The sequence below is a fragment of the Cricetulus griseus genome, chromosome 2, assembly GCF_003668045.3.
Source record: "Cricetulus griseus strain 17A/GY chromosome 2, alternate assembly CriGri-PICRH-1.0, whole genome shotgun sequence".
In the NCBI taxonomy this organism is placed as follows: domain Eukaryota; kingdom Metazoa; phylum Chordata; class Mammalia; order Rodentia; family Cricetidae; genus Cricetulus; species Cricetulus griseus.
Genome location: NC_048595.1, coordinates 60207175 through 60233975, shown reverse-complemented (window position 1 = coordinate 60233975; position 26801 = coordinate 60207175). Strand labels below are relative to the sequence as shown.

General features: G+C 39.4%; 1 protein-coding gene across 1 annotated transcript in view; it reads right to left on the bottom strand.

Moving 5' to 3' along the window:
- Positions 1-1834: 1834 nt before the first annotated feature.
- Mllt3 (MLLT3 super elongation complex subunit) overlaps positions 1835-26801 on the bottom strand; it is a 266421-nt gene continuing 241454 nt past the window's right edge. Inside the window, 6 exon segments of the mRNA XM_027400386.2 lie at positions 1835-5919; positions 13699-13770; positions 15078-15149; positions 20805-20904; positions 23415-23544; positions 25459-25534. Coding sequence (XP_027256187.2) covers positions 5788-5919; positions 13699-13770; positions 15078-15149; positions 20805-20904; positions 23415-23544; positions 25459-25534 — 582 coding nt within the window. The 3' untranslated portion in view covers positions 1835-5787.

Below are 26801 nucleotides of genomic sequence, written 5' to 3'. Positions count from 1 at the left end.
CTTTGATTATTTCCCTTTAATGACCTGGATTTATCCTTTCCTACCCTTTGAAATGTACAGAACTTTGCGGTGGGGGCTGCATGCTGTGTAGAAGCCATGGTTACCAAGGGAAATGAGCAAGTGGCTTTGCCTGTGTTCCATGGTTCTTACTGGTCCTAGCCACCTATTCTGTGCAGCCTGCCTAGGGCCCCAATAATCACCCCATTATTATACAAGTGGAATCAAAAAGCACTTCCATTCAGGGTGTGGTGTAGAACAGCCTCAGGGCCCACTTACAATCTTGGGAGTGATTTGGGGTTTTGCCGTATATTTCTCTGGCTAGCTTTTGGGACCGTATTGGTTACCCTCCTTTAATTAAAGGGAAATTAAGACCAAGAGAACTAAGCTCAGAGGCAAGGGCAATTTTGCAACCTTTGGGAAAGACTGGAGATGCCTCTGAAGAAGGGGGACTGCATAAAGAGGAAGGTGTGGATACTGTTATGTGGCAGAGAAGGCAGAGCACTGAAATGTGCTCAGCATTTCCTCTTTGGGTGGTACCCTGCCAAGAAAACCAATAAACCACCTTTAACTACTTTGCTCTTAATAAGGAAAACAAAGGACACTAGTTTTGGACAGTGTGTCTCATAACCACAGAGTTATGAGCATTGGGCCTTGATCTTCCAGTCTCCTCCGGGTATCCTGCCTGCCCAAATGGAGTACTGCTCTGGGACAAGCAAACAGGCACACTGAGACACTGTGGTATAGCACATTCCCAGTAGGACTTTGGGACAGTTCCAGAGCAATGCCCAGCAGCTCCCCGATGCTCTTTCTCCACACTGGAAAAGATGCAAAGCCATTACTTCCAATAGACAAAAGCCTATCTATGCTGGAAGGACAGAAGCTAGTGCAGTGTAGGAGTGGTCAATTGAGTTTTCCTCTCATGTCAGCCCAGCTGGGACTGAGGCTTCCACACCTATGACTGTTTCCAGTTGATAAGAGCCAAGGCAGTCCATAGTAATCCTCTAAATAGCCTGCCAGTCTGAATGAAGAAGAGGTCAGCTTCTAAAATTTAATATGAATCTCTTTGCTTCTAAGGAGAATATCACATCCAATTCCTTGTTTAGTTGTCAAGCAATGCATTATAGACTTTTGTCCCTCCGGCCTAACCAGAGTAGCATTTTCCATGGTAAGTAAATGCTAGAATTTGTGAACTGACTTTGTCTAGCTATAGCATAGCTAGTTTACAAAAAAATGACCTTCCAAAGGGATAGTGGAAAAGGAAAAAAAAAAAAACCTATGTATAAATAATTCAGTTTAATTATAAGACTGTGCCTGCTGTTTCTTGATAAGTCTTTAAAGAGACTAAACTAGGTAGTGGTTTCAGGACACAGGAAATGGAGCTAAGAATTGGGTACCCAAAGATAAATGAGGATGGCCTCTGTACTCAGGTGTTTTGGGGCCCATGGTCCATTCTCTGGGAGTCTCCAATCTCTCCATTTTTCTTTAGAAACACATCATTTTTTTTTTATAAGGAAAGACTAAGGGCTTATTATCCCTTATGTGATGTTAGACTGAGCAAATGAATCTGTAAGAATATACATTGTAAAAAAAAAAAAAACAAAAAAAGGAGTCACAATAGATTATGTATGAATTTAAGTAAAACACCTATTTCTGTCCATCTGCACTTAACATTTCAACATGGGATTTAGAGATGGGAAATACATCTTTTGTGTGCCTTGTAGTTCACATAAAAGCATGTACACACATACACAGTGTATCTTTCAACATAACTACACATACACACTCCATTAGAAAGATACTGACAGATTTGTAAAACATGTTGGCCTTGCACTGCTAATCTCAGAATACATTTTTACTTAATTTATTTTTGCACTGCAGGGTAGCGCTGGCCACCATCAAAGATCTGTCAGCATTTCCATCATAACTCTGTTTTCAGAATACTGGAGTACAAGTGCCAAAATACATATTTACAGTTTACAGACAGCAGTGGCTTTGTCTTCCTTTGAAATTGACTGCATCATTACAATGAATATTCAGGATGGCAGTGCCCACATAATAAAAAGCATCATATGAAACAGAGGAGGTTGAAAGATGTAGACTTCCAGCCCAAGACTAACCTACACCGTGGGAACTGATTCCGCCACATTCTTTGCAGCTGTAGTCATCTCTGCATCATAGTCGTAGTTGGAGAGCAACAGTCCAAAGCAAGATTATTCTGATAATATATGTATATATAAATATAGGAATACATAGCATTAGTACACAAAACGCTAAAGGTGGAAAGTAATAAGCATACAGCAAATTACTCTAGAGCTGACCACTTGCACATCAAGAAAAATGAACACAAGCCACCAAGCACAGACATTGACCATTTCAACACTGAACAACCAACTCATTACATAGGTAGAGTTAAAGCATTTAAGAGTAAAATCGCTCTTAGACAAGTGTGTAACTACATTTGTAGGGCTTAAAATGGTAAATGGGATGTTATACAGACCTAATAATTGTTGTTTTGAAGTTTAGGTTGGTATACCTGCAAAAGGTATCGGCAACAATTGATTTTGATAAAAGAAAAATAAAAACCCCACCTTTATTGGTTATTTTCACAAATCTGGTAATTTTTCAGAATAGAGATTTGCTTAGCAATTTAAATTTTTTTAAATCTAAAGCTCATCTCCTGCTTCATCACTTTTATGTTCTCCCTAATTTTGACACAGATATATCTATGTTACCCAAGAGAGGGGGCAGACTATGGTGATGTATGAAGTAACTGCATACATTTTTGCTGCTAACATGACTGATGTATCCAGAGACAGAAGAAGCCCCCCGGTCACACACACATACCTGTTGCAAATCAAAATCAAAAGCTAATTTATAAATGCATGTATGTTGGATTTGTACATAGTTTTTTTTTCCTCCTGAAATCACAGGAGAAAAAATTAATGATAGTTTATCATAACTCTTGTTGGTTCAAACCATATTCACATTCACCCAATTAATTTTACTTGAAACATATATATATATATATATATATATATATATATATATATGAATGAAAGTAAACCCTGCCATTTTTCCTTTGTGCTTAAAAGACCAAAGCCACTGTTAGGGTACACATTGTGTCAAAATATTAACAGGGTTCAAAAGTGAGTGTACATACATGTGGCAGAAGTGAGTGGTCTGCTTTTAGAGAAGTGTGGCACCTCTTTTGAGATGAGCTGAACGGGACTCATTACTTCTGTGTTTTCAGATCATATGTTAAGAGCAGGAGGACCATTTGAAAGAAGACTAATTCTACAGCATGAATCTTAATCTGCCAGGGTTTTACAGGAAACTCATTTTGTTGTCTGGGTAATAGGTTGGGAAGTTGTTCTGAATTCTGTTATTCATGTACAAACTTACATTTCATGATCTTCTGAAGACATCTGCATTAGCTAATTTTCTAGCTCTAATGTTATCATCACAATAGCTGCCTTTCTCCTTACCCCACCCTTTACATTTTATGTCTTTGGGCGTCAGGTGGTGGGGTAATTCTTTTATCTTAGTTTCTCTGTAACTTTAGGAACAAAAGAAGCCAAATCACATTTCACCACATAATTTGGTTATAAAAATAAAAGTGGCCCAAACTGCATATGCATCTTTCTAGTTAAATTATACAGACACATTAGTTAAACCACTTACTTCTCTAGTTTAATGGGAATGTGGGTTTGCAGTTAGAAACCTGAAAAGATTTTTGAATGTTGAAAATATTGTTTCTCTTTTCACCTGTGAAGTTAGAAATAAAACACAACTACAACCACACAGTTCATCAACCATCTACTGTCCAAAATGACATGGTACATATCTATGCAACTGTACACCAAGAAGTGGACTACACACCAAATGCTTCAAGTACGACTCATGCCAACATCATGAGGAATCATAACATTCTTGAAATTTTATACACTTGTCCTCTAGGAGGACATTGCAGGAAAGCAATTTACAAAGACCATGGCTGTATTATCGTACTTTTTTTAAAAAAAGAAAAAAATAGTTTCTTTGGATAGAAAGAAACAGTGTAAAAATCTCCTTTTTAAAATGCAGAAGTCGCTCCATTATTAATCTGCATTTACATTACCGCCTGAAAGAACAGAACGGGTCTGGGAAGACCATTTTCTGTACAGACACTGGTTAATCTCTGAATGAAAGGACAGACAGCATCTGTCGTGGGAACAAATGTGGGGGACACTAGGCTGTTAGCACACGTAGAGACTTTCTTAAGGCTGACCCAGTGGCGACCCTTTGGATCCAGAAGAATTTCTTCATTTCTTTTCAGTTGAGTTCCGGTAACAACTTGGAAGGTTCGTTGCTCTAACTTTGAATTCCTCCACTACAGAAAGTATAGAATAATGACACCAAAAGTACTTTGGTTTTTCGTTTTTTTTTTTCTTTAGAAAATAATTTGCCTTCTTTTGCATGCCACAGGACAGATTTCTAATTTCAAAACAAAGGAACAACAAGGACAAGACTCTCCCCCATCCCGACCACTTTTACTTTCACCTCTACAGGAAATCCTTCAGGAGACATCAGCAAGAGACTAAACAGTTACCAAATTACCAAATCTACAAGTTCATACAGGCTGTCATGGCAGAATAACCAAGAATTTTCCCCAAAGAAAGGTTTAAATTTTTCAAACATAAGAGAGTCTAAGAGAATCATATGAGAACCAACAAAACAAAACAAAAATACGTAACACCCCCCCCCCCACTCTGATTCCTATTTTTGTTTTAAGAAGAAATGAGTACACCACACTGGCAGCTGAAGACAGGTGAAATGCTCACTAATAAATAGATCAAAATTAAGAATGTCTACACTGTTGTTTTAGAAACAGGACCAGAATTCCTCATAAAATGATGACTCTGTGGAATGCCTTTACTTTCATATTCACCTAATATTGCAACAGTAAAATAGATGTAAGAGTGTTGGTAACAGCTCAACAGTGCTGGACTGTGGACATTACAGGTACACTTTTGTTAGAAGTCCTACAGGTTTATTGACTAAGGCTAGACAGCAATTCAAATGATCCTATTTGGTACATCTACCATGTCCAAGATCATTACATGGATACAGCCAAGGACTGGGCCTCAACTTTTAGGAAAAAGACCACAAGGAAGAAAATCAAGGTGGCTATTTGGTCCCCCCCAGTTGATAACTGTGTCCTGGAACTGGAAAAACAAAGGTGGAAAAACATAGACTGCAACAAGTTAAAGGACTTGGAAAAAGTTGGTGGAAAGTGGCACGGTATACAAGTAAGGTCACTGGGCTTGGGACGGCAAGGGCGCTGCATTGAAAGAGCATCCACGGGACCAAGTACTTATAATGTCTGGTGGTGTCATTCCCTCACAATTTTTATTTGTATGTGGTAATAAATAGATCAGTTATGTAATAAGGCAGTGTGTTGAATATGCATTCGTCCTGTGGAATGAACCACCACAGAAAGATCCATGGTACCATACACATTCTTTAGGTTTGCTTGTGTTGCGTCTGCGTGTTTTCAAGGCTAGCCAGGCTAACTCTTCCTGGGATTTCCTTGGAGAGGCGTGTCCTCTGAGGCTGGTTTGCGTAACCTCTCCTTTATCAAGAGATGATGACTGGCTTTAAAGAAAAATAAAGCTGAAGGTTGTTTGATTTTTATTTTTTTCCCTTTTGGTTGTATCATTCTGAATGTTTTCATATAAACAACAACAACAACAAAAAAATCACAACCAAAAAAAAAAATAGTTTTTGATGTATCCAGTTGTTGTATCCTCAGGATGTTCCAGATGTTTCCAGGTAACTCTGTAATTTACGCACTGTAGTTTTGTCCAGCGAGCAAAGATCAAAATCAAATGTGGTATTTGTAATATGAAAGTGTCCAGTTTCTTCTATAAGGTTCACGATCTGAAGAAGTAAAGAAGAAAAAGTGTGGGTGTAAGCAACAGACATCACAGGCAAAGGAAAAGAAGTGCGGGACTCAAACATGGAGCCAAGTGATAAACGTTCTTATTAATCACAAGCTCCTATTACAACACTACTACCAAACTGCCTGGTAGTCAATTCGGTAAGTCAAAGATATAGTAAGCATTTAAAATAAAATCCTCAAAGGGACACACCATCTGCTTTTACTTTTCATACTCAATAAACCAATTGAAATTACCAACAGAACATTTTACTAAGATGGTTAAGGATAGATGACAGTTCAAGACTTTTTTTTTTAAACAATTAGTCATTGACTCAAAAGACAGTATTTTAGTAGGTGTAAGAAGATCATCAGCTAGAAATAAAATTCTTCCTAAAAAAGAACACATGAATTAAAAAAAAAAGTTCCAGGATGGAGAGATGGCTCAGTGGTTAAGAACACTGTATCCCAGGACCCACAATGGTTGTTCACAAACACCTGTAACTTCAGTTCCAGGGGTTCCAATACTGTTTTCTGATCTCTGCGAGCACCAGACATGCACATGGTTGCTTATACATAAATGTAGGCAAAACACTAGTACACAGAAAATTAAATCTTAAAAAAAACAATGTTCTGAATATGGAATGATGAAATATTTAGAAAATATAAGAATACATAGAGCAAAACACAGGAGGGGCTCCAGAGAGCCTGTGGGAGGACTTCAGGGGGCTTCCAGGGATGCTTGAACTGTTGTGTTGTTGAATGTGGAAGCAGCTCTGCGGGCTGCATTTACTTTGTGGAAATTCACTGCACTGTATATGTTACATAAGAACATACATGTATTGCATTCTGTTGTATTCAATGAATTCTCTTGAATAACTGGGAAGAACAAACTTTACCAAGAAGAGAAATCAGTGTCTTTGTGCCCTAAAAGTAAAGTAGTCACATTTCCTTTCTTACTGTATTGGCTACAACCCACAGTGGTAACATGTTTCCTGGGTGTGGGGGACTTCCATCCATAGGTCAGCAATGATAATCATGCATGGCATGGCCTTGATTGATTTCTTTACCATGTAAAGTATTCTTCCATTGGCAACAATTTGTTAATAGAAATAGATGCTGCTGGGCAATGATGTACAAGCTTTCAACCCCAGCATTCAGGAGGCAGAGGAAGACAGGAAGTACAGGAAGTTCGAGGCTAGCTGAGTCTACTAATTGAGTTCCAGGACAGCCAGGGTTACACAGAGAAGCCCTATCTTGGATAACCATATAGATTTTGGTAAACTTCATGACGGAGGGCAGATGGGGCAAGAGGACAGATTTTCACACAGAGGTTTCACTTGGCAATTTCCATTCTTATTTGATTCTCTTTAGTTCAATTATCTTAAAAAATGATATAATTATTTAGCCTATGACTTATTCAGTCAAGTTTTAAATTATGTAACACTAAGATGGAAAACTGCAGAACTAAAACTTAAAAAACTTCTTTTCTTAAAGCTGGTTTCCTGAAAGCATTTGTGAATGAATCCCCGTAGGTCATAAAAAGTGCTCCCGGCAACACCCACAAAAACACAGAATGGACAACTCTCAATCCAATTAATTGCCCAGTTCCAGGTTGAGCTCTGATTGTTTCATCTGAGCCCTGCAACTGTTTGGGGGAGCTAAAACTCTGGCTTTAATAACAAAGTCACTCTGGTTGGGGAACTATGACAGACATTGCAAACTGATGACCTAACATGCCATTTACTTTGTCGATGTTACTGATTTTCTCACAATGGCATGTCCAGCTAAAATGCCTGTCTCCTTAGACCCATTTGTAGCCTTTGGCAGACACTACCACTCACTTGTTAGAAGTCACTGGGCTTTTAGGAAAATTCTTGAGGTCATAGACAATAGCATATGCCCTTTATCTTCGGCCTTTCTTCTAATGAAGATACATGTTTGGGGATGTAATAGCTATCTTTCTCTCGAAAGATGAATGCATGAAAGAGGCAGAACAGAAACAGAGTCTACATTATTAGCATCACCTTTTAAACCTAACGTGTAGCCTGGCTTACTTGGCTGCAGGCAGACTGCTATGTGTTAGGATGAAGTAGCTTACAGTGTCTTACTTGCTTGCGCTGCTGGACTCAGAAGATTATTAGAAGGGATGTGCCCACTTATTGTTAAAGCACATCACTTATACAGGACTAAACAAGAGCTTACTATCATAAAGACACTGTGGATGATGCTGTAATTTCAGCATTCAAGGAGGCTGAATTGAACATAGAATTAGTATTCTATGTTCAAGGCCAGCCTGGGCTAATGGGGCTGAGAACAAAACAAAAATAAGGAACACAAAACAAAAGCAAAAAACAAAAACAAAAAACCTCAAACAATTATCTCTACATATGTACAAACAAAAACCAACCAATGAAAGAAAGTCATCAATTGACACAAAAGACCTTAAATGGACACACACTTGTTTTAGTAGCTAATAATTTATAAACCGCACACACAGAGACTTACAGCATAGCTATTTCTATACATACAAAACTTCATGGATACTTAATATATAGAAAGATGAACTTGTTAAATTAAAGCATTCTTTCCTAAGCATGTTATCTTTTTTACATTATGCAGGTAAACTGTGATCCCAGTAAAACCTTGTAGATTTTAGTTATAGGACACTGGTTCTCAACCTGTGGATCATGACTCCTTTGCCAAACCTCCATTTCCCAAAATATTTACATTATAATTCGTAACCATAACAAAATTACAGTGATGAAGCAACAATAAAAATAATTTTATGGTTGGGGGTCACCACAACATGAGGAAGGGACACAGCCTTAGGAAGGTTGAGAACCCCTGTTATAGGAAGTTAGGTATTGTGGCACACATCTGTCAGTCTAACTTACAGGAGGCTGAGTCAGGAGGACTGGAGGCTCAAGGCTTAGCAGGGTCACATGGTAAGATTCTGTCTCAAAATAATAGCAATCAGATCAAAACAGGAACAAACAGCTTCCTTGGAGCTCTTGTAATTAGAAATTTTTACAATGGAGGCAAATGCCACGAAGTCCAGCATTCCCACAACCAAACGTACAGAGGGAAAACAACAACTGCACACTAAGAAGAGAGTCCTGAATCTGGCATATGGAGATCTGACTGCTCACTATGTGACCGTCACTGTGTCTTCATCTGGAAGATGGGGCTAAAGCACATACTCTGCTCCACACAACAGGCTGTCAGAGAATCAAGTAAGATACAAGTACCACTTGCTACAGGACCAAGGCACTGTGGCTACAAGTACTATATAAACAGAAATGTCTTCTGAATTACCTGTAGGGAGAAGTAAGCAACACAGGACTGTCAGGCTTGCTGCATCTCCCTACAGCCCTCATGACTGCAGGCCATTTTACTCCACTAAAACAAATTAAGCAAAAAAGAGGGACACGGAAGGCTCCTGTGACAATCCCTACCCCAACCCACACCCCCACAAAGTAACAGCCTAGACAGGAAACCATCAAACATAACTCCTTAAAAACTGTGATAAGGATGTTAAAGTGTAGCTCTTCACAATTAATGGTTTCTGGTAGGGTGTTGAGGGGGAAGGACTCAGTTTTCTTTAATGGGCTGGCCAGTAGGGGTTTGACCATGCTCCAGTGAGGACATAGGCAACACAAATTTTTTCTCTTTTTTTTTTTGGGGGGGGGGACCTGGGAGGACTGAGAAGTGTGATCAGGGTGCATGATGTGAAATTGCCAAAATAATAAAAATATTATGTTGGGAAAAAATGCAGGAAGGAAAACCCAGATAGGCCCCACTGAATTTGCTTTTAATAACTAAGAGTTTCAGGCAGAAGGTGTAACCTGGATAAAGCCAAGTTGTCGGAGTGATTAGAAACCACAATGTAGTGCTACAGAAGTAGAGCCCAACATTTGATTTGATTTGTGTTGCTATTGTTTTGAATGACAGGGAATGCACCCTTTCAGGAAAATAGCTTTTTATGACTCAATATAGTCACTTACAGTTACTTAGTAATAAATTGAAATGTGGATGATAAGAATTGTCTGTAGAAAAAAGTCACTTAATTTTAAATCACAAAAACTTCTGGTCACTAGGAAACCCACTCAGCCTAGTAAGGGTTCCCAGAACTCACAGGCCAGCCTCCCATCTCTGCTGCCACAGGATCTCACTCTTGCTATAGCACACACAGGAGCTGATAGAGTTAACAAAAGACCCCTGAATTTCCATGGGGTTTGTGAAAATACATCGAGGCAGATGCAAACGTAGACCTAAGGAGTAGCCAAGGCAAATGCATTTGGGAGAGTTTGGTCCTATTCACCAATAAGAAGAATATTAATAGTTTGAGTTATTAGAGCATGCACTAATGTCCTCAATTAAATGAAGGCTCTGTAAAGATACACACTCTGTTTCAGGACTCCCGATGCCAGAACGTCAGAACACAACATTAGCATGTGCTAGTTCAACCAAATTGGCCACAAATCATGAAAACACCCATTAATCCCTGAAGGACTGAGCACCCTCTGCATTTCTAAGGGAATGCCCTGTCTGCTGATGCAGTGTGGCTCAACTGTGGTGTCATTATGCTGCTTCAAAGTGGTTCCAGTGCCCACACATGATAGTAACAGAAGCCAGAGAGGCTACCGATAAGAAAAGCACATGAGGACAGGGTACAGGATGGGAGTGTGAAAGGAAATAGGTGTAAACTACTTTCACAGGTGGTGGAGGTGGGATTTACCATGCAGCTGCTAGTTGTTTTGTTGTGTGTTAACAGGGTATGATCTACTTGTTATTTCAGTGGTTCCCTCTTCAAATCCATTTTTAATTATAAAAATGTAGATACATTACTTTTAGTCTGATTTTTTTTTTTCAAAATACCAGGGCAGTTTACTCCTATCCAAATTGGCCACTTACTGAGTGGGAAGCCATGAACAATCTTTGCTTTGACTTTATTTATAATGGAGTTGGTCTGTTGTAACTCAGGTCTTTCATTTGTACATAGGAAACCATACTGCCATATGAAAACATGAGCTGCCATGAGCACACAGTTGAGGGACTGTGCCCTCATCTCACCATGTGAGGATACCTGGCTCTAGTCTACAAGGGATTTTAGGACTTGACAGTTAATTTCCCAGATCATTTTTAGTAGAATACTTCTTGGGAAAGGTTCTCTGTGTTGCTAAGAATATTCCAATATGCTTTTAGTCCTGCAACCTTGATGATAATTCTACAAGACAACTAGATGGTATCAAAATTGATGAAGTGTCCTTTAAGGAAGTCCTGGTTCCCCTAACTTTCTTCTTACTTCCTCCTCTCTTCCCCTTCTTTGTGTGTGTGTGTGTGTGTGTGTGTGTGTGTGTGTGTGTGTATGTATGTATGTATATATGTGTATATATATATATACACATATACACACATATGTGTGTATATGTGTGTGTGTGTGTGTGTGTGTGTGTGTGTGTGTGTGTGTGTGTGTGTGTGTGTACTTTTTTTCCTTTGATAATAGGATGCAATCCCAGGCTGAACTGATGAGGCCAGAAATGCTCAACCTCAGTTTGAAAATAAATATGGAATGTATAGTTTAACAAGGAAACAAATTATTAACCAAAGCTAGATACCCACTTCCTGCTTTGACTGTGCCTACTGTATTTTTACCCAATGGAAAGAAGACTTAGGAATGCAGTCTTTTCTGATCTAATGCTCTCTTTTCATGAAAGTAGATATTGACAGCCAGGGCAGCATGCCCCCAGAGTAAAATAATGCTACTAGCCAGCTTTTGTGAGACAAATAAAATTGTCAGAACATAGTTTTGGAGTAGGGTACCTTAAAGGAAGAAGCCCAGGATGCTCTTCTGGCCTCAGCAAAGTTTTGGCTCAGACATTCAGTTCTGCCCAGGAGTGGTTACACAGACTTTGTGGAATGCATTTCATCGGCTAAGCGGCCCTCAAGGTGGGGAATATCATCAGCCCTCCACTGTGCTATGCTTTACAATATGAATTAATTAAGCAGTAAACCGTGACAGGGCATATATCACGGTATCAGAATCACAAGCCTCAGTTGCATTACAAGGCAAATGGCCAAAGATAGAGCTTTCAGCTGGCCTGGAATGCAATTAGGGTGAAATGCTGTGTGCCCTGGAGTGCCTTTATGCCAGGTTAAAAATTCATAGCTATTACTCTGTCCCTCTAGAATACTAAAGTAATCCGCTTGTAAGCAATTCTCAAGTAAGCCACCTTCACTCACAGTTCTTTCAAAGGTCAAAATATAGAACATTAGATCGAGGGTGCCAATGATATTTCCAGGCGAGACCTCGCCCAACAGCCTACTCCTCCAAGCTTCCTGACACCTGTGAAACCTACAACTGGGGGTCCAGTTTGGCATCAACAGCTTTTTCTGACAAGTGCTCTTTAGTCGTAGAGTTACTGTTTGGGAGCAGTTAGGAAGACAAGCTACCAGATTTATCATCAGCATTTAGTCAGTGAGCCAATTTCTATTCTATTAAAGGAGGCTGAAGAAAGTATAGTTAGTAGGGTCTTCTGTATCCCAGGTTCTTCGTCCTCAGATATAACACACTATGGACTGAAAATACTTGGAGAAAAGAAATGTCTTTACTGAACTTTCCATTATTCCCCATATAATATAGAATAACAATGATTTGCATGACATCTGCATTGTATTAGGTATAAGAAGTAACCCAATAATGAGGAGAATAAGGGAAGATATACAAAGGTAATATGCAAATATATGACCACGTGAGGAGGCGAGTACTCTGATGTTGTGAGAGAAGGATGAAATGACTACCAGTAAAGAGCTAAACATGCCTCAAAGACACTCAAATCCAGCTCCTCTACTTATGCTCACTTAAAAGGACATGCAAAGCCTAGAACTTACCTAAATTTGAGACTCACAGGTCTACAGACAAAGTCTATTATTGCAAATTCTAGAAGGGTTAAAAGTTTATTAGACCAAGAGATGCTGGCTAATTTGAGATTATTTATAGACTGAAGCAGACATATACACAGGATATAAATGCAACCATCAACCATCAACATTAAAAAAATAGTTCAGATACTACTAAGGTAGAATAAATACTAATTTCAACTCACTTTAAGGTAGTAAAAACAAAATAAGTGAAGCAATGCACAAATCTCCTATGGAATCTGGAACACATAGCCTCCCAAGTGTTAAAGGAAAATTACCTTACCAATAGCCACTGTAATGGAATAAAGGCATGGACTGTACTTGTACAAAAACTAGAAACCACCCCTCTTATCTTCTCAAAACATCACATTGAGCTAACAGAAGTTTCCTCATGCTATGAGCATTACAGAGTTGAGTTCATGATAATACAATGTATGTTATACAAGATAAGGGGAATGAAAAAAAATATTTATTTTCCGTAGAATAGACTGGCAAAAGGTTACCAAACTGAGTGACAAATGTTTACAACACTTGACTTAAATTCTTATCACTGTTTTCCCATGAAACCAGAAGCCTGGTCTCCAAAGTTTCTGCATTCTCCTGACCTCTTTTTTTTAGCCCATATATGCTATGAGTTGGAAGGAAGGAGCACCATGTCTGGTATTAGTTTCATGGAGTGCTCCAAAGGGCATTCTGGGTAGCCTCAAATATTTAAGTCTTCCCCAAATATCCCTACAGGCACAATTGCAATTCTGTTTGTGTGAAGTTGCTGTGGCCTCCGTGTGCTACCATACTACTCCAGGACAAACAAGGCCTTGAGGCTGGGGAAAAGGGTTGTGCTAAAAAGCATTTCTCACCTGCTGCAGAATGTGTCTTTCCCTCAGTGTCATTAACCTTCTGTGGAGTTCTACCAACTCATCTAGGTATGCCTGAAAGAGAAGGGTGTTCCCCAAAGAACAAAACTTTAAAACGCAGTTGGTGAGTAGGAACATACATGCAGGGGTGGCTTGGCAGTTCAGATCATATACTGCTCTTGCAGAGGACCCAAGTTCAGTTCCCAGCACCAATGTCACATGGTTCACAGTTGCCTGTAACTCCAGCTCCAGACGATCCAACACACTCTTCTGACTTCTGTCGGCACATGTACTCATGTGCGTGCGCGCGCACGCGCGCGCGCGCACACACACACACACTTTAAAATACAATAAATCTTTAAAAAAATCATCCATGCAGAGCTTAGGGTCTTCATTCCACCATGATATACTAAACTACATGGACACCATGTTCACAGTCTTCTGTTGGTGAAGTTTCTTATCCTGATTTTGATCTTTATCAAACCTGCCTTAAAGGGGGGAGGGCAATTCCTGAGTCTGTTGCTCTCAACAACATTCAAGTGAGTAGACTCAGTTTCCCACAACAAGGACTCTGCAGGGAATACTGGAAATCCAATGCTACATTGTCAGTTTACACTAATGATAGCAGAGGCATTTTCATTTTTTAATTCTTCAATCTCAAAAAATTTTAGATAAGGACAAAACACCTAAGCTTGAACGTGGAAGTATCAAATCATGTTTTGTTAGGAAAATGAGTTCTTAATAAGAGGGATAAAAAGGTTCTCGAGTATTCCAAATGTTATATAACCGATGCCAGTAAATGACTATAGAACAGAATAGTCTATGACATGCAGAAATCACTATGCAAATTAGTTCTATGTTCAAACAGCTCTCTCAAAAGGGTAACTGAACCTCTCCTTCATATGTTCAGACTCATGAATCCTAGAGAGCTGACTGCATGGGTGCCTCAAGGCCAACTTCAGTAAAGGCAAAGGGGGAGATTACTGACATGTTAAACCCCACCCATAATAGGTGACTGACATTTCTCTAAGTCTTAAAGTTGGAGTTTATACATATCATAGACACACTGAAAAAGCACAGGGGTTAGGTATCTTTCTTATGTATGTGATATGATCTGCCGTTGCTGAATCTTCATATATCCCAATGTAATGTGCCTGAAGTTCCTTAGTAATGTGGGAATCATGACAAATGGTAACATAAGGTCATGCTGACTACTGAAGATAAAAGCAAGACAGGGAGAAAGGAGCTACAAAGCACATGGATGAAGCATTCACTTGGGAGTCTTGCTTACTTCTGGTGGCAATGAGAGGAGAGCCAGCAAAGATGAGGGGAACACAAAGAAACAAAGACATGCCAGGCTGTAGCACTCCTGGGAAACCTACCTTGTCACATTCACCATTCTTTATCTGCTTATCTGATTTGCTTTGCTTTATTGGACTTTTCACTTCAAGAATCTAGGGATCAAAGAAAACAAGGTCAATTTCACTTCAAGCACCTTCTAGCTAGCTACTCACAAAAACAAAAGCACTCAAAATGCACAGCATTGTTGCCCAAATAGCGTTTCTCTACACAATTTTCTTCTTTTCTAATCTTGCTCCCCACCCCTAACCCCCTGGAAAATAAATTACTTGTATATTAACTGCTGAGTCAGAGCAGTAGAGCTTAGGGAAACGTGGATGATAAGGAAACCGATCTGAGCTTCCCAGGCACTTTTCTTTCACGACAGCACTCACGCATGCACAGCCGAGTTATTTTGAGACTGCCGTCCCGGCTGGCAGGACTTTCTTCCTGCTTATTCTGCTGCTTCAGCATGAGTGCTTGGTGGGCTAGGAATGATAAAACAGCCCTTGCCCTCTGGAGCACCTGCCTTTCAGATGCTAGCTACTCACTCCACTAAATGGGTGCAATTTGGGAGTGAAGGTTCCCATCAGTCAGTCACAGTCTGGTATCCTTTGATGGCAGAAACAGTTGTGTTTGAAGAAGTGATGTGATTATGTGTGACACAATGCCAGGTGCCTTTCCTTTCACCTGGACTGACTGTAATTCCACACACTGTTCAGAAGCCTATGTGGGGAGCTACACTCATAATTGACCAAGAGAATACTACTGTTTAATAAATGCCACTGATTTATTTTACAGGATCTTCAAAATGGAAGGCTCTAGGAGAAATATTTTTAAATGGCCCTAGCTTGAAAAGGCTGAGTATAACTGCATTTATTAATGATGAGTGCTTTCAAATGCGCATACACATAACAGTGGAGCAATTTATATTTCTCTCATCATAACCTCAATCCTATAATCAGGAACTAATATCAAGGAGGAAAATGCTAAGGATGTAAAAGTCCCATATTCCTCCTATTCCCTATACTGTATCCTGTCCTGATTCCATTTAGAGTTTTGTTGCCCATCTACTATACAGTACATAAACGATCTTAAAATCTTAAGAATATGTTTACTTTTAACTTGTACTGTCAAAAGCTTGGGGCTGGATGTCTTGCCTTATCATTTACTATCTTAGGGCCCCCAAATTTGAATGAGACAACATGACAATGCCTGTATTGCCATTCAGCTATAAAATTTTATACTACTAATAAATAAGTATTCTATTTGGCAATAATAATATCATGGTATTCTGGCATGAATGAATACTCCTAAATAAAGTATTTCTTTGAGTTGAAACTATGCATGAATAACATTTATTCTAACACTTTTCCTGAGATTCACCTTCATTTTTAACATTAAAATAAGCAAATGACTGATTTGGCCAGGCTAACTTAAAATACTACCCTTCTGGCAACAGAAGGAAATTACCAAACAGCACAGGCAAAGCAATCATTTTTAACATGCTCAGAAACCTCCACTGCATTTGGAATTTCCTCCTCTTTATTGTTGCCAGAAATGAGACCTCAAGGGAAAAAGCACAGAGACCTGGAGTAAGTAGGTCAGTAGATGGCACTCCTGGCCAACTCAGCACTGGCTTGGGCCACACAGAGACAATCCGCAGTGATTTGAGGCAGGAAGAAGAAAACAGCCCTGCCTTTTGCCTTGTGCTTCAGAGAACTGAATTTGTTCCCATCACATCTGTCCCTCCCACGGCCCCATCCCCCACTCCTTGCTTTCCAAGTGTCTGAAGATGCTATATTTGCAAAGGAACTTTACAAGCCAGGTTTAGATAGACCTGCAACCTCTCTTCAAAGCAGAAAGTAGGTAGAACATTTGGGTGCTTAAGTCCAACTCCACACATTCCAAAAGTGCGACAGCACAGAAGGCCAAAATACATTGAAACCCTAGTTTCTTTCTTCTGAGGCCCTGGTAGCAGGAACAAAAGCCCGGGTGTCAGTGACCCGCCTCAAGTTACTGAGTGGCTGCCCAGAGAGGGCTCAGTTAATCTTCCTTCTTTGATCTCTCTCTGCTCCAAAATAAACAGCTTTGTCAAAACCTCATTCTGAGAGAACTGAGCCATGCTGGAGACAATTGTTTTATTTATGATCATTTCTTATCTTCAGGGACTGACTCCAGAATATAAAAAAGTACAACACCTTGTCTTCCACAGGCTTATTTCAAACCAGTTTAACTGGACAGACTCTTTTGAATTTCACCCATGCCTGGCAGGCCCATGGGTGATTTAAGATATTCTGAAATTAGCTGGATCCAGGGGATCGATTCATCCCTGGAATCTTCATATCCTTCTTCCCTGTACTATACTTGGCTAAAAAGATGGGGGTTTGTTTGCAATTTATACATGGTGTGTTTGTGGTGGGGAAAAAGAGCCATCTTTGGTTAAACAATCATAAAACTTTTTATTATTTACCAATAAACTGAGTAGAGGGAAACAGCCACCCAAACCACTGAATTAAACCACCAACAGACATGGTAATCTCTGAAAACAAAGGACGCTTGATTAGGAGTTACTTCATCCTTAATCTAAGAATGTGGCTTGGGAACCAAATTTTCAACATTATATTTTTCTGGATCCCTTTGTGAGAAATATTGAGTCAATCATGCATAAGATAGATTATCTATAGGCAGATTTTCTATGTTAGCCACTATTAACTTCTAGTGACACTTGTATTAACTTCTTTACTGTGCTGACATGTGGCTCTATGTTCTTTCTTCAGTAAATAGAAAATTAACTATTCAATTAGCACTTATCCCTTCCTTGGACACTGGGAGGTTTGAGATGGGGCAACAGACAGTTCTGTTGTGTCTGACACTCAAAGTTACAAGATCATTATCAAGTATGGAAATAGGGCATATTTATGGCTTGGAAATAGAATGTTCCGCAAGGGCTCTTGTGGTGAAGGCTTGGTTCCTACTACAGAATGTTCAGAGATAGGGATTTGAGAAAATAACTAGATCATAAGGGGTCTATCTTAATCAGCAGATGGATCTACTGATAGGCTTGTAAATTGACAGAAATTTAGAAGATAATCTAGTTGAAGACAGTAGGTTCCTGGCAGTCATATCTTACTTCTCTTTCTCTTCCTCTATGCTGTTTCTTGTTTACATGAGGTTTGTTCATCAAATGAATCCCACCATGATGCTCCACCTCATCATGTTTGTTGATGGTAAATGGAGAGTAAAACTCAGGGATTTTAACAATAAAGCTTGCCAGATGATTAGGTAAGCAGCCAGCCACTAGAGCTCTTACCTCTACAGATCTTCAGACTGAAAAAAAGAGAGTGAGTTCTTGTCTCCTCTCACCTATATTCCTCTCTTCAACCAGACATCTTACTGCCTGTCTGTCTGTACAGACCTCCAGACCTCTATGGTTAGCTAGTGGCTAGCTCTGCCCTCTGATCTTCAGGCAAGCTACATTTGTACAAACAAGGTATCACACCACACGGGCCTTTCCAGTTTTCACCACCCTTTTTATTTGATGTGAAATTTCAGATACCCCTGTACCACCCCATGTTTGTAGACATGAGCTCTCTAGTGCATCCCCTTACACATTCATCTAAAGTATTAAACACATTCCAGGATGAAATTTGGGGGACTTTTAAAGAAAATTTTGGTGTCTCATTGTATAACAGAAATACTGATGATATTTTTCTTAATGGCTTTGAACGGTGACTTAAAGGAATCCTATCAGACCTGACCCACAGCATGTAATTGGGGGTAAGAAATCACTACTGATTTTCAAAACCCATTTCTTGCTCTAAGCCTCAAGACATAGGTTATGAGGTAAGGACTTCTGTTATACACAATGTCCTACCCCACACTAGCTAACACTGAAAGCATATGGACTTTATTCTTATGCTCATAGGTGCACTGAGAAAGGGACACACAACTGAAGCTACATGTATTAAATGAACATTCCAAGAAAATAGCAATATACTACTTAATCAAATAAAGTGTATTTTATCCTCCTAGATAGATGGTATTATTTATTTGGGTTTGGTTTGCTAGACAGGTAGCAATTTTGACAAAGAATCTACACTTTCCCTAGAACCAAATTCAGTTCAATACTGTCCATTCAGTAAGAGCAAAATAGGAGCTGGATGGAGCCATGATTACATGGCAAGCCATCTGATCACAGTGCCTGGAAGAGATGCTGAAGATAGCTGGAGAGAGCATAAAGGCATGCCCAGTGTGCCTAAATCTTGACATTCCTACTCTAAGAATCCTAATTCTGATATACTGTCCCCTGGAAGTAGAAAAAAAAGGCCTTTATAAGGTTAAATCAGATATAAAATATGTCAAGGTCCTAATTCTATTCTTTTGCTAGCTTTTACTAAAGTACATGTTTATAAAAAAAATTTTGCTTTTGTCTCTTGTTAACTAGTTAACTAGTTCTCCTCATGATGCTTTCCCATGGAACTCTTGGCCTGTGGTAGAAGGCAACTATGCTAGGAAGTAAGTTGGCCAGACAAACAGCATGGCTGGTTGTTGAGATGAAGAAAGCTAAGATGGCAAAGCCAGGCTAAGAATGAGGAAGCTGGACTCCACACCCATGTAGAACAGAAACTCAGCTAACTGTATAACACGGCAGGTGCTGCTCCTATCCAACAATGAAGGACTTAGGCTGCAGACAAACTTTATAAATGATGGATTTTAAAATTTAAGTGAGCATTGCTTCTTGATTCAAAACACATGAAAGAAAATATCCTCACAGCAGTAATACCGCATTTTCCAACTAAAACAAAGATCACTAATTCAGGGGCAAGATATTTTAAATAGCAGAACACTTATGAAATGGAATAATTTTAGAAAATGCAACCCTTTAATTTTCACGTTAATATTCATATGGCAACTTGAATTAAGCAATTATTGCAGAGGTCATAGGAAATCTGCCTACACAAAAAGATAAGAATAACTTACTGTAATGAGTATGAACTCAATGCATAATGGGACTTTTACAATATTCATGATGCTTGAAAACAGTTTATTTTAGTAAGTAATGAAAATATCTCAATCTCACTCATTTATTTAACACAAGCTCTTCATCACAGCTCCCAGAATTCTGTTTAGACCTTATCTGAATAGCTATATTCTGAGTTGACTATCAAATTAGTAAGCTTTCTTTTAGCTCAACTGGTAGCATGACAATAATCACTGTTTTGTTAATTATCTTCGAACTTCCAAGTAATGGTCCTGCTCTCTTGAATGAGAAACTGAGGCTGAGTAGCTACAATACACATTTGCATAAACCGAGTGCCACACAGACACTGCACACCGCCTTTACACACACCGCTTTCCTTCTGTTAAGCTGCAGGATGCTAACATTATTTAATGACGAAACTGGAGCACACAAAAGTGTATCCTCTACCAGCCAAACAAGGCTAGGCCCCAAACTCATTTTCTTTCTGATTAAGTCATCTATTTATGCCAAGGGCTAAAATACAGAGAAGTTGAGACCATGGGCAACATTTTGTGTCACCCTTCCTTCCTGTATCTACCTAATTTATCCACACAATGGAACACATCCATCTTACAGACACGGAAGTGCTTTTACCCTGTGTGCTTCATCCTAAGGTTGAGGATTCCCACTTGTTTGAAGTAACAAGGAACTTTGTTTAAAATTAAGAGGTAAAACAGTTATATGCTGGATGAAAAATGATTATGTATAGTTCTATAGAATCTTGCTGAGTACAAAGCCCACAATTTACCTGGTTGTTGTTAGTTTTCAATAATGGCGGTGGGGGTTCATGATGGAGAGGTGAAGAGGCAGAGCTGCTTTCACTGTCACTGCCGTCACTCAAGCTGACCCTGAGAAGAAACACTGATCGGTCACATGACTCACCGCAGACAGAGAGTCAAGTATCGTGAAAAGCAAGGAATACAAATATCGCCACTGAGAGGCTGCTTTTGACACACAACTGCGGGGGTATGTTGATACTTGCTTGTAACTGGAATCACTTCAGGTGAATCCACTGCTGATGTGCTTTCAAAGATCCCACGCCTCACAACTGAATAAACCAGGACTTAGAAATATGTGTCCCCCAGCTCTGTTTACAGATGCAAAACGGAGACTCAAGGACTCAAAGCCCAGTACTGTGACACAAGGCTCGTGCTCAGCCGCCACCTGAGCCACCGTGGAAGGCCTCGAATTCTAGAAACACTAGTTATCATTTCTACTGTGTCACCATTCAATGATGTCACCACTACAAAACATGGACACAATAATGTGTTACAAACACACTCTGGGCACAAATTGTTTCAAACATCACTGTTTAAAAAAAAAAAAATCTCTCAGCATCCAGAGACAACAAAAATACCACTCTCTCTCTATTTAATTTTTTCCTACTCAGAATAAAATGCAACTTCTTTCTAGCTAGAGAGGAGATGGTGCTTTCTTCTGCTCCGAATGTATGCCCTCATCCAGGAGGGTGTTTCAGTATCTGCTCCCTCTCTGGTTATATAGTAACCTGATAGAATATTCTTCTCAGAGATAGCAAATGCTACAGAAATCACAACCATTTTTCTTCCTCTCTGAATAGGCAATCACATCCTCGCTCTATTATACATTCAGACAGACGCGATACAAGATAGGAAACAAAAAGGGTACACTGGGACAGCCTTTTAGCAAGAACTGATGGAACTTGTTTTTCTTAACTAAATTACATTAATGAAGTGTTCTGTTGAAGCGCTGCTTTCAAACGCTTCTCGACTGAAGTGGAGGGCTGAGTATTTAAACTGATTAAACAGTTGAGACTGCACAAGTGCTGTGAAGATCAAATGTGAAATGGAACTGTCGTACTAACAGTGTATGTCAGGTGGGGAAATAAGATGTATCCCTAAGAATGTATGTTCACATCAGGCAACTCGTAAGTAAATATGTGTGATCTAACCCACATCCACTCTGGATGGGATAGAAAGCAGGTAGATAACAAACAGCTAATCAGTTCTCCTAAACAACAACTTGGAAAATTATATGAATAAGGCATAAATTGGAGCGCGCGTGTGTGCGTGCATGCGTGCATGCGTGCGTGTGTGTGTTCTTTTTCAATAAATTAAGCTGGAAAGCAGCCAGTGGTTGGTCAAAGTTAGTTCCTAAACATCAAGGTTCAGCTCGGTTTTAGGTCCTTTTGACTGCTAGGTCAAAAGGATCAAGGAAGACATTACAAGGTCAAGTCTATAAGGGTCCTGTAAAAGGAACCTATGCACATGCATTGGGGAGGCAAGGTGCAGAAAGATGTCATGAGTCTAGCTTTGTGGCAGAGTCACTGCAGGGTCTCATAAGATTTCCATTCTATGGAGGGGCAGCTTGTTTCAAACGACACCAGTGAATTGCCGATTAGGAAATACACAGTCTGTTCCCTTTGGATTCCCTTTGTCTTAGGTATTTCAGGGCCATCTAATGGAGAAAGATTTATTGCAATATATTATAAATATAATTGGATTTGAAGTTCAAGTAGATTCATATTTTCTACTCATAACACATTAAAGTATGCATGCCTATTTGTTTTCCTCATGATAAACAAAATCCTCAAGGCAATTTCAAGTTGACTATTAATTATAAGTGACATGAATTACCATCTTCTAATGTAGAATTATGCCTCATAGCATTAAAGCTACTTAAGGAACCTAATTGTCAGCACACTTAAAAGGAATTTATTTGCTGGAAAACACACACAGGTGAACTTAGTTTTAATTAGGTCACAACATAATTCACTGGAGCCAATTATGTAGTTGTAACTACATGCAGCAAATGCCAATTCTTCACATGGGGTGCCCCCCACCCCGCCCCAAAGCAACAGGTGTAAAGCAGCTCTTCAGATGAATTTGCTGCATGTCATATATTGTCAGACACAAGGATTTCTGATATAGCTTCTTCCTTTAAAGGTTTTGGAGGAAACCTCATAAGGAAAAAAAACAAACAAACAAAACAAAACAAAACAAAACATGTCTTCTTAGAAAAATGAACACAAACATTCCGGTTTCAGAGGAAGCAGAACCGTTTGCTACACAGAGGAATATAGCCATTTGCTGTACCCACGCTTCTGTTTTAGATGGAGTCTCATGTTACCTAGACTGGCCCCAAACTTGATATATAGCTGAAGAGAACTTTGAGCTTCTCATCCTCCTGCTTTCCCCTCCTAAATACTGGGATTACAGGCAGTGTGTTAAGGATCAAACCCAGGGCTTTGACAAGACCGGGCAAACATTCTGCTGACTTAGTGGCAGACCACTCACATCTGCTGCTGGCATCTAGCTGTTTCCCACCTTTGTAGTTTACCTACTGAACCAGTATGGCTTCACTACAGGGAATCTCTTACCTGCGACTTCGACTTCCACCTCTATTTACAGGTCTTTCCATCTCAGAGTCATTGTCATTATCCTCTGCCTCATCAGACTCCTCCTCATTGTCATCAGAATGCAGATCTTTCATGATAGACCTTAAAGGACCTGAGTAATGACATGAACCACAGGCCATCAAACAAACACTTCAAACACACTTTACCATATTACACACTGTTGAACGCTTGCAGTACTAACTCTGGCTAAGAACAATTTATCCTGAACAGTTAAGACTTTGCAACCAAATTCAGGACATTTTCTGGATTACAATCTCTACTTACATATCTACTTACATATTACTGTTTCCATCATAGAGTCCCCAAAATGTTTGGAGGTGGCTCAAAAAGCACCTGCTGCTCTGCCAGAGTTCGATTTCCAGCACCCTCATGGTAGCTTATTACTCTGACATCCTCTTCAGACCTCCTCAGGCACAAGGTGCACAGATACACGGGTAAGCAAAACACCCATATACATAAAATATTTATAAAATTAAACAATCTCCATTTCATAGGATTTTTTTGAGTAAATTTTATTTCTTACCTCCCCACCCCAATTCACAACCACAAGAAAAACAGATCTATTAGTAAACAGGATGTTTTGTTAAGTTAATCCATGTATTGAAAAGCTGAGATTAATAAATCACTGTGGTTGTAGCTGGTTCTTGGAAATGCAGCCTTTGTGTGGTAGTTTCTGATCTATTAAGGTTTAGCTGCTCCTTTATTTCAAGGTCAACTTCAGGTCAAGCAAGCATTTCAGTCAAGTTCAGGTTATAAAGTGTTTCAACTCCATGGTGTAATGTCCTATCTCTGATCCTCTATTGATCTTAGAAAGCAGATCTTGTTGCAACAACTTTATGTGGCCAATTTTCACCTTACCTTTTAAGAAATTCCTAGGAATATATCAGCATGTATTTACATAAATAAGACTATGTAATAAATCATGTGCCCAGAAAATCCAGACAGTATTAGATGGGGGGGAGGAGGCTGTAACTAATTTTATTTAGGACCCGACAAAACTGAAAATACACACACACTGATTTCCTTCCACTTTACTACTCAAAATGTGATAAAAAAATAGTTATTCTTTAATTTTAACAGAAGATTGTAAGGGTACTCAAAAAAGGGGGCATTTTCATTCTGGACTGGGCAATCCCCAAGTCTAAGCTACGACAGGGCTATTTGAGCTGCCACTAAGTAGTCAGTTCTAAAACAAGCACCAACTCCCTGCAACCTCACATTCTGCAAACTCAGATTTCTCTGCTTTTGTAGTAGGCTTACTTCTTTGAAAGCTAATGAAACAAGAGTTCTGAATACCCGAAACTATCACTCCTTTTTATTATATATTTTCTTGGAAGCTTAGCCTTAGTCCAAATACACACAACAATTTAATCCTCTTTCAGAGCCTGGAAGGCCTCTTGGAATTCAGTGTAGTCAATGAGATTGGTGATGTTCACTGTGATACTAGAAAACAAGTTACTCTCTGACACTCTTCTGTTGTGCAAAAATGGAACCCACTTCTGGAGATTTTACACATACATTAAAAAATGCTTCATTATGTGTTCTGGTTTAACCTATCCAGCGTTTTGGTTAGCATGTGATTATGAGTAGAGAAAAAAAATATATGTTAAAACAGTATATGCATTTTCCTTAACAAGTCTACTAAAATATAAAAAAATAAACAAAATGATTGGTGTCCAAGGATGAAGAATGGGGGGGGTCTATGTCAGTGCCTCTGAAGTTGGTTTACGGGAGTATTTCCTTTGGGAACTCCCTGGAATGGGTTGTGTCTATAATCCATTTGTGAAATGGGAATCTGATGGCAGAGCCTGGAAAGGGGGGACTTTCTAAAGTCAGGCCTCATATATCAGAATGATACTCAAGTTCATTCCTGGGGGAAATAAACACAACTGCATAAAAGCCATGTTATCATTCAAATAATAAAACAGTAGAAGATAGGTCATAAATCAACTCATTAGGATGTTTTGTGGGGAAAATATTCCGTTAGCCTTGGGGCTGCTGATACCTTGTTGCCTGGTCTGGGATGGTGTGAAGCTGGAGCTGGAGCTGGAGCTGGAGCTGGCAGGACTCGGTTGCTCTGACTTTAGAGAAGAAGAAGAAGAAAGCATCAGCAATACACTTACAGGACACTACACATTAAAATGAATACGATCTCTGTGCTCAAAGCAGCCCCTACAGTAAGTCCGATACTGTGCATGGAAAATGACCACACATATCACTTTGCTAAAAAACTAACACAGGGGAGTTCTGATGTCATTTTTTTTGATAGCCTTGTTTTTATTAGAAGTAACACATATCAAATGTCAAGGGTGAACGATAAATGCCTGGATGCTACAGGACTTCACTCCTGCTCACTGCCCGGCAGATCTCCTCCTAAGGGACACATACCTTCACTTTCCTTTCTATGAGGTTTGATTGACTCAACTGGTTTAGACATAGTAGTCACGAGGCCAAGGTCATTAGTTCAATCACATTATGAGCCAGTTAATTTTACCCTGGTCCAAGGCCATGAACCAACTAACCCCACTCACCACAAGTTCACAAATGGAGGCTGATACTCATAATATACAGTCAAGTCCCACAAACAAGTCAGGGGAAAACGGTTGCCACTACTTTAAGAAGAAAAATACCCTTGTATTTCATGGCCTGTGAATTGGCAGAAAAGACTCACACATACACCCCACCTCTGAGTCTCCATGATCTCTTATCCATTAGTATCCATAAAAAGTTCTACATCCAACTCTTGGACATACCCAAACTCAGTTTTCTTCCTTCTCAAACCACTAACATGGTTGCAAAGCAGTTATGCTTCTTCCAAGTATGCTGCAGCACTCCAAGGTAGTCCCTATGCTGTGTTCTGCCCAGATAAACTGTAGACATGCAGCACTTGAAAAGCCATGTGCTTCTTGTTACTTCTTCCCTACTTAGCAGAACACATTGTGTACTGCAGTCCACTCTTATCTGTAACTAAAGGCAGAATTACCGTCTGTCTGTTCCACAGTCTCACAGTTTTCAGAAGAGAGTTCATGCTGCTTTAAGGGTCGAAATCAGGCGCATGGAAAGAAATGTGCAAGACATGGACCACACCAATAACATACTCGAGTTTTGCATCTTAAAACTAAGTTCATGCTTTAAGTAACTTAATAAAGCTGATGTGTTTAGTTATAAGAATGGACTATTTCTACCCATTTCTAATATCCTCATATTCTCAAGTAAATAGCTGTGTTATTTCAGAAATATTTGAGGTGTTCTCATATATGTTCTCCCCCCCCCTCAGTTTATTTAATGCCCAATCCAGCTGGAATACAACTATAAGCACAATAAGAAGACACTAAATGAAAATGGCCA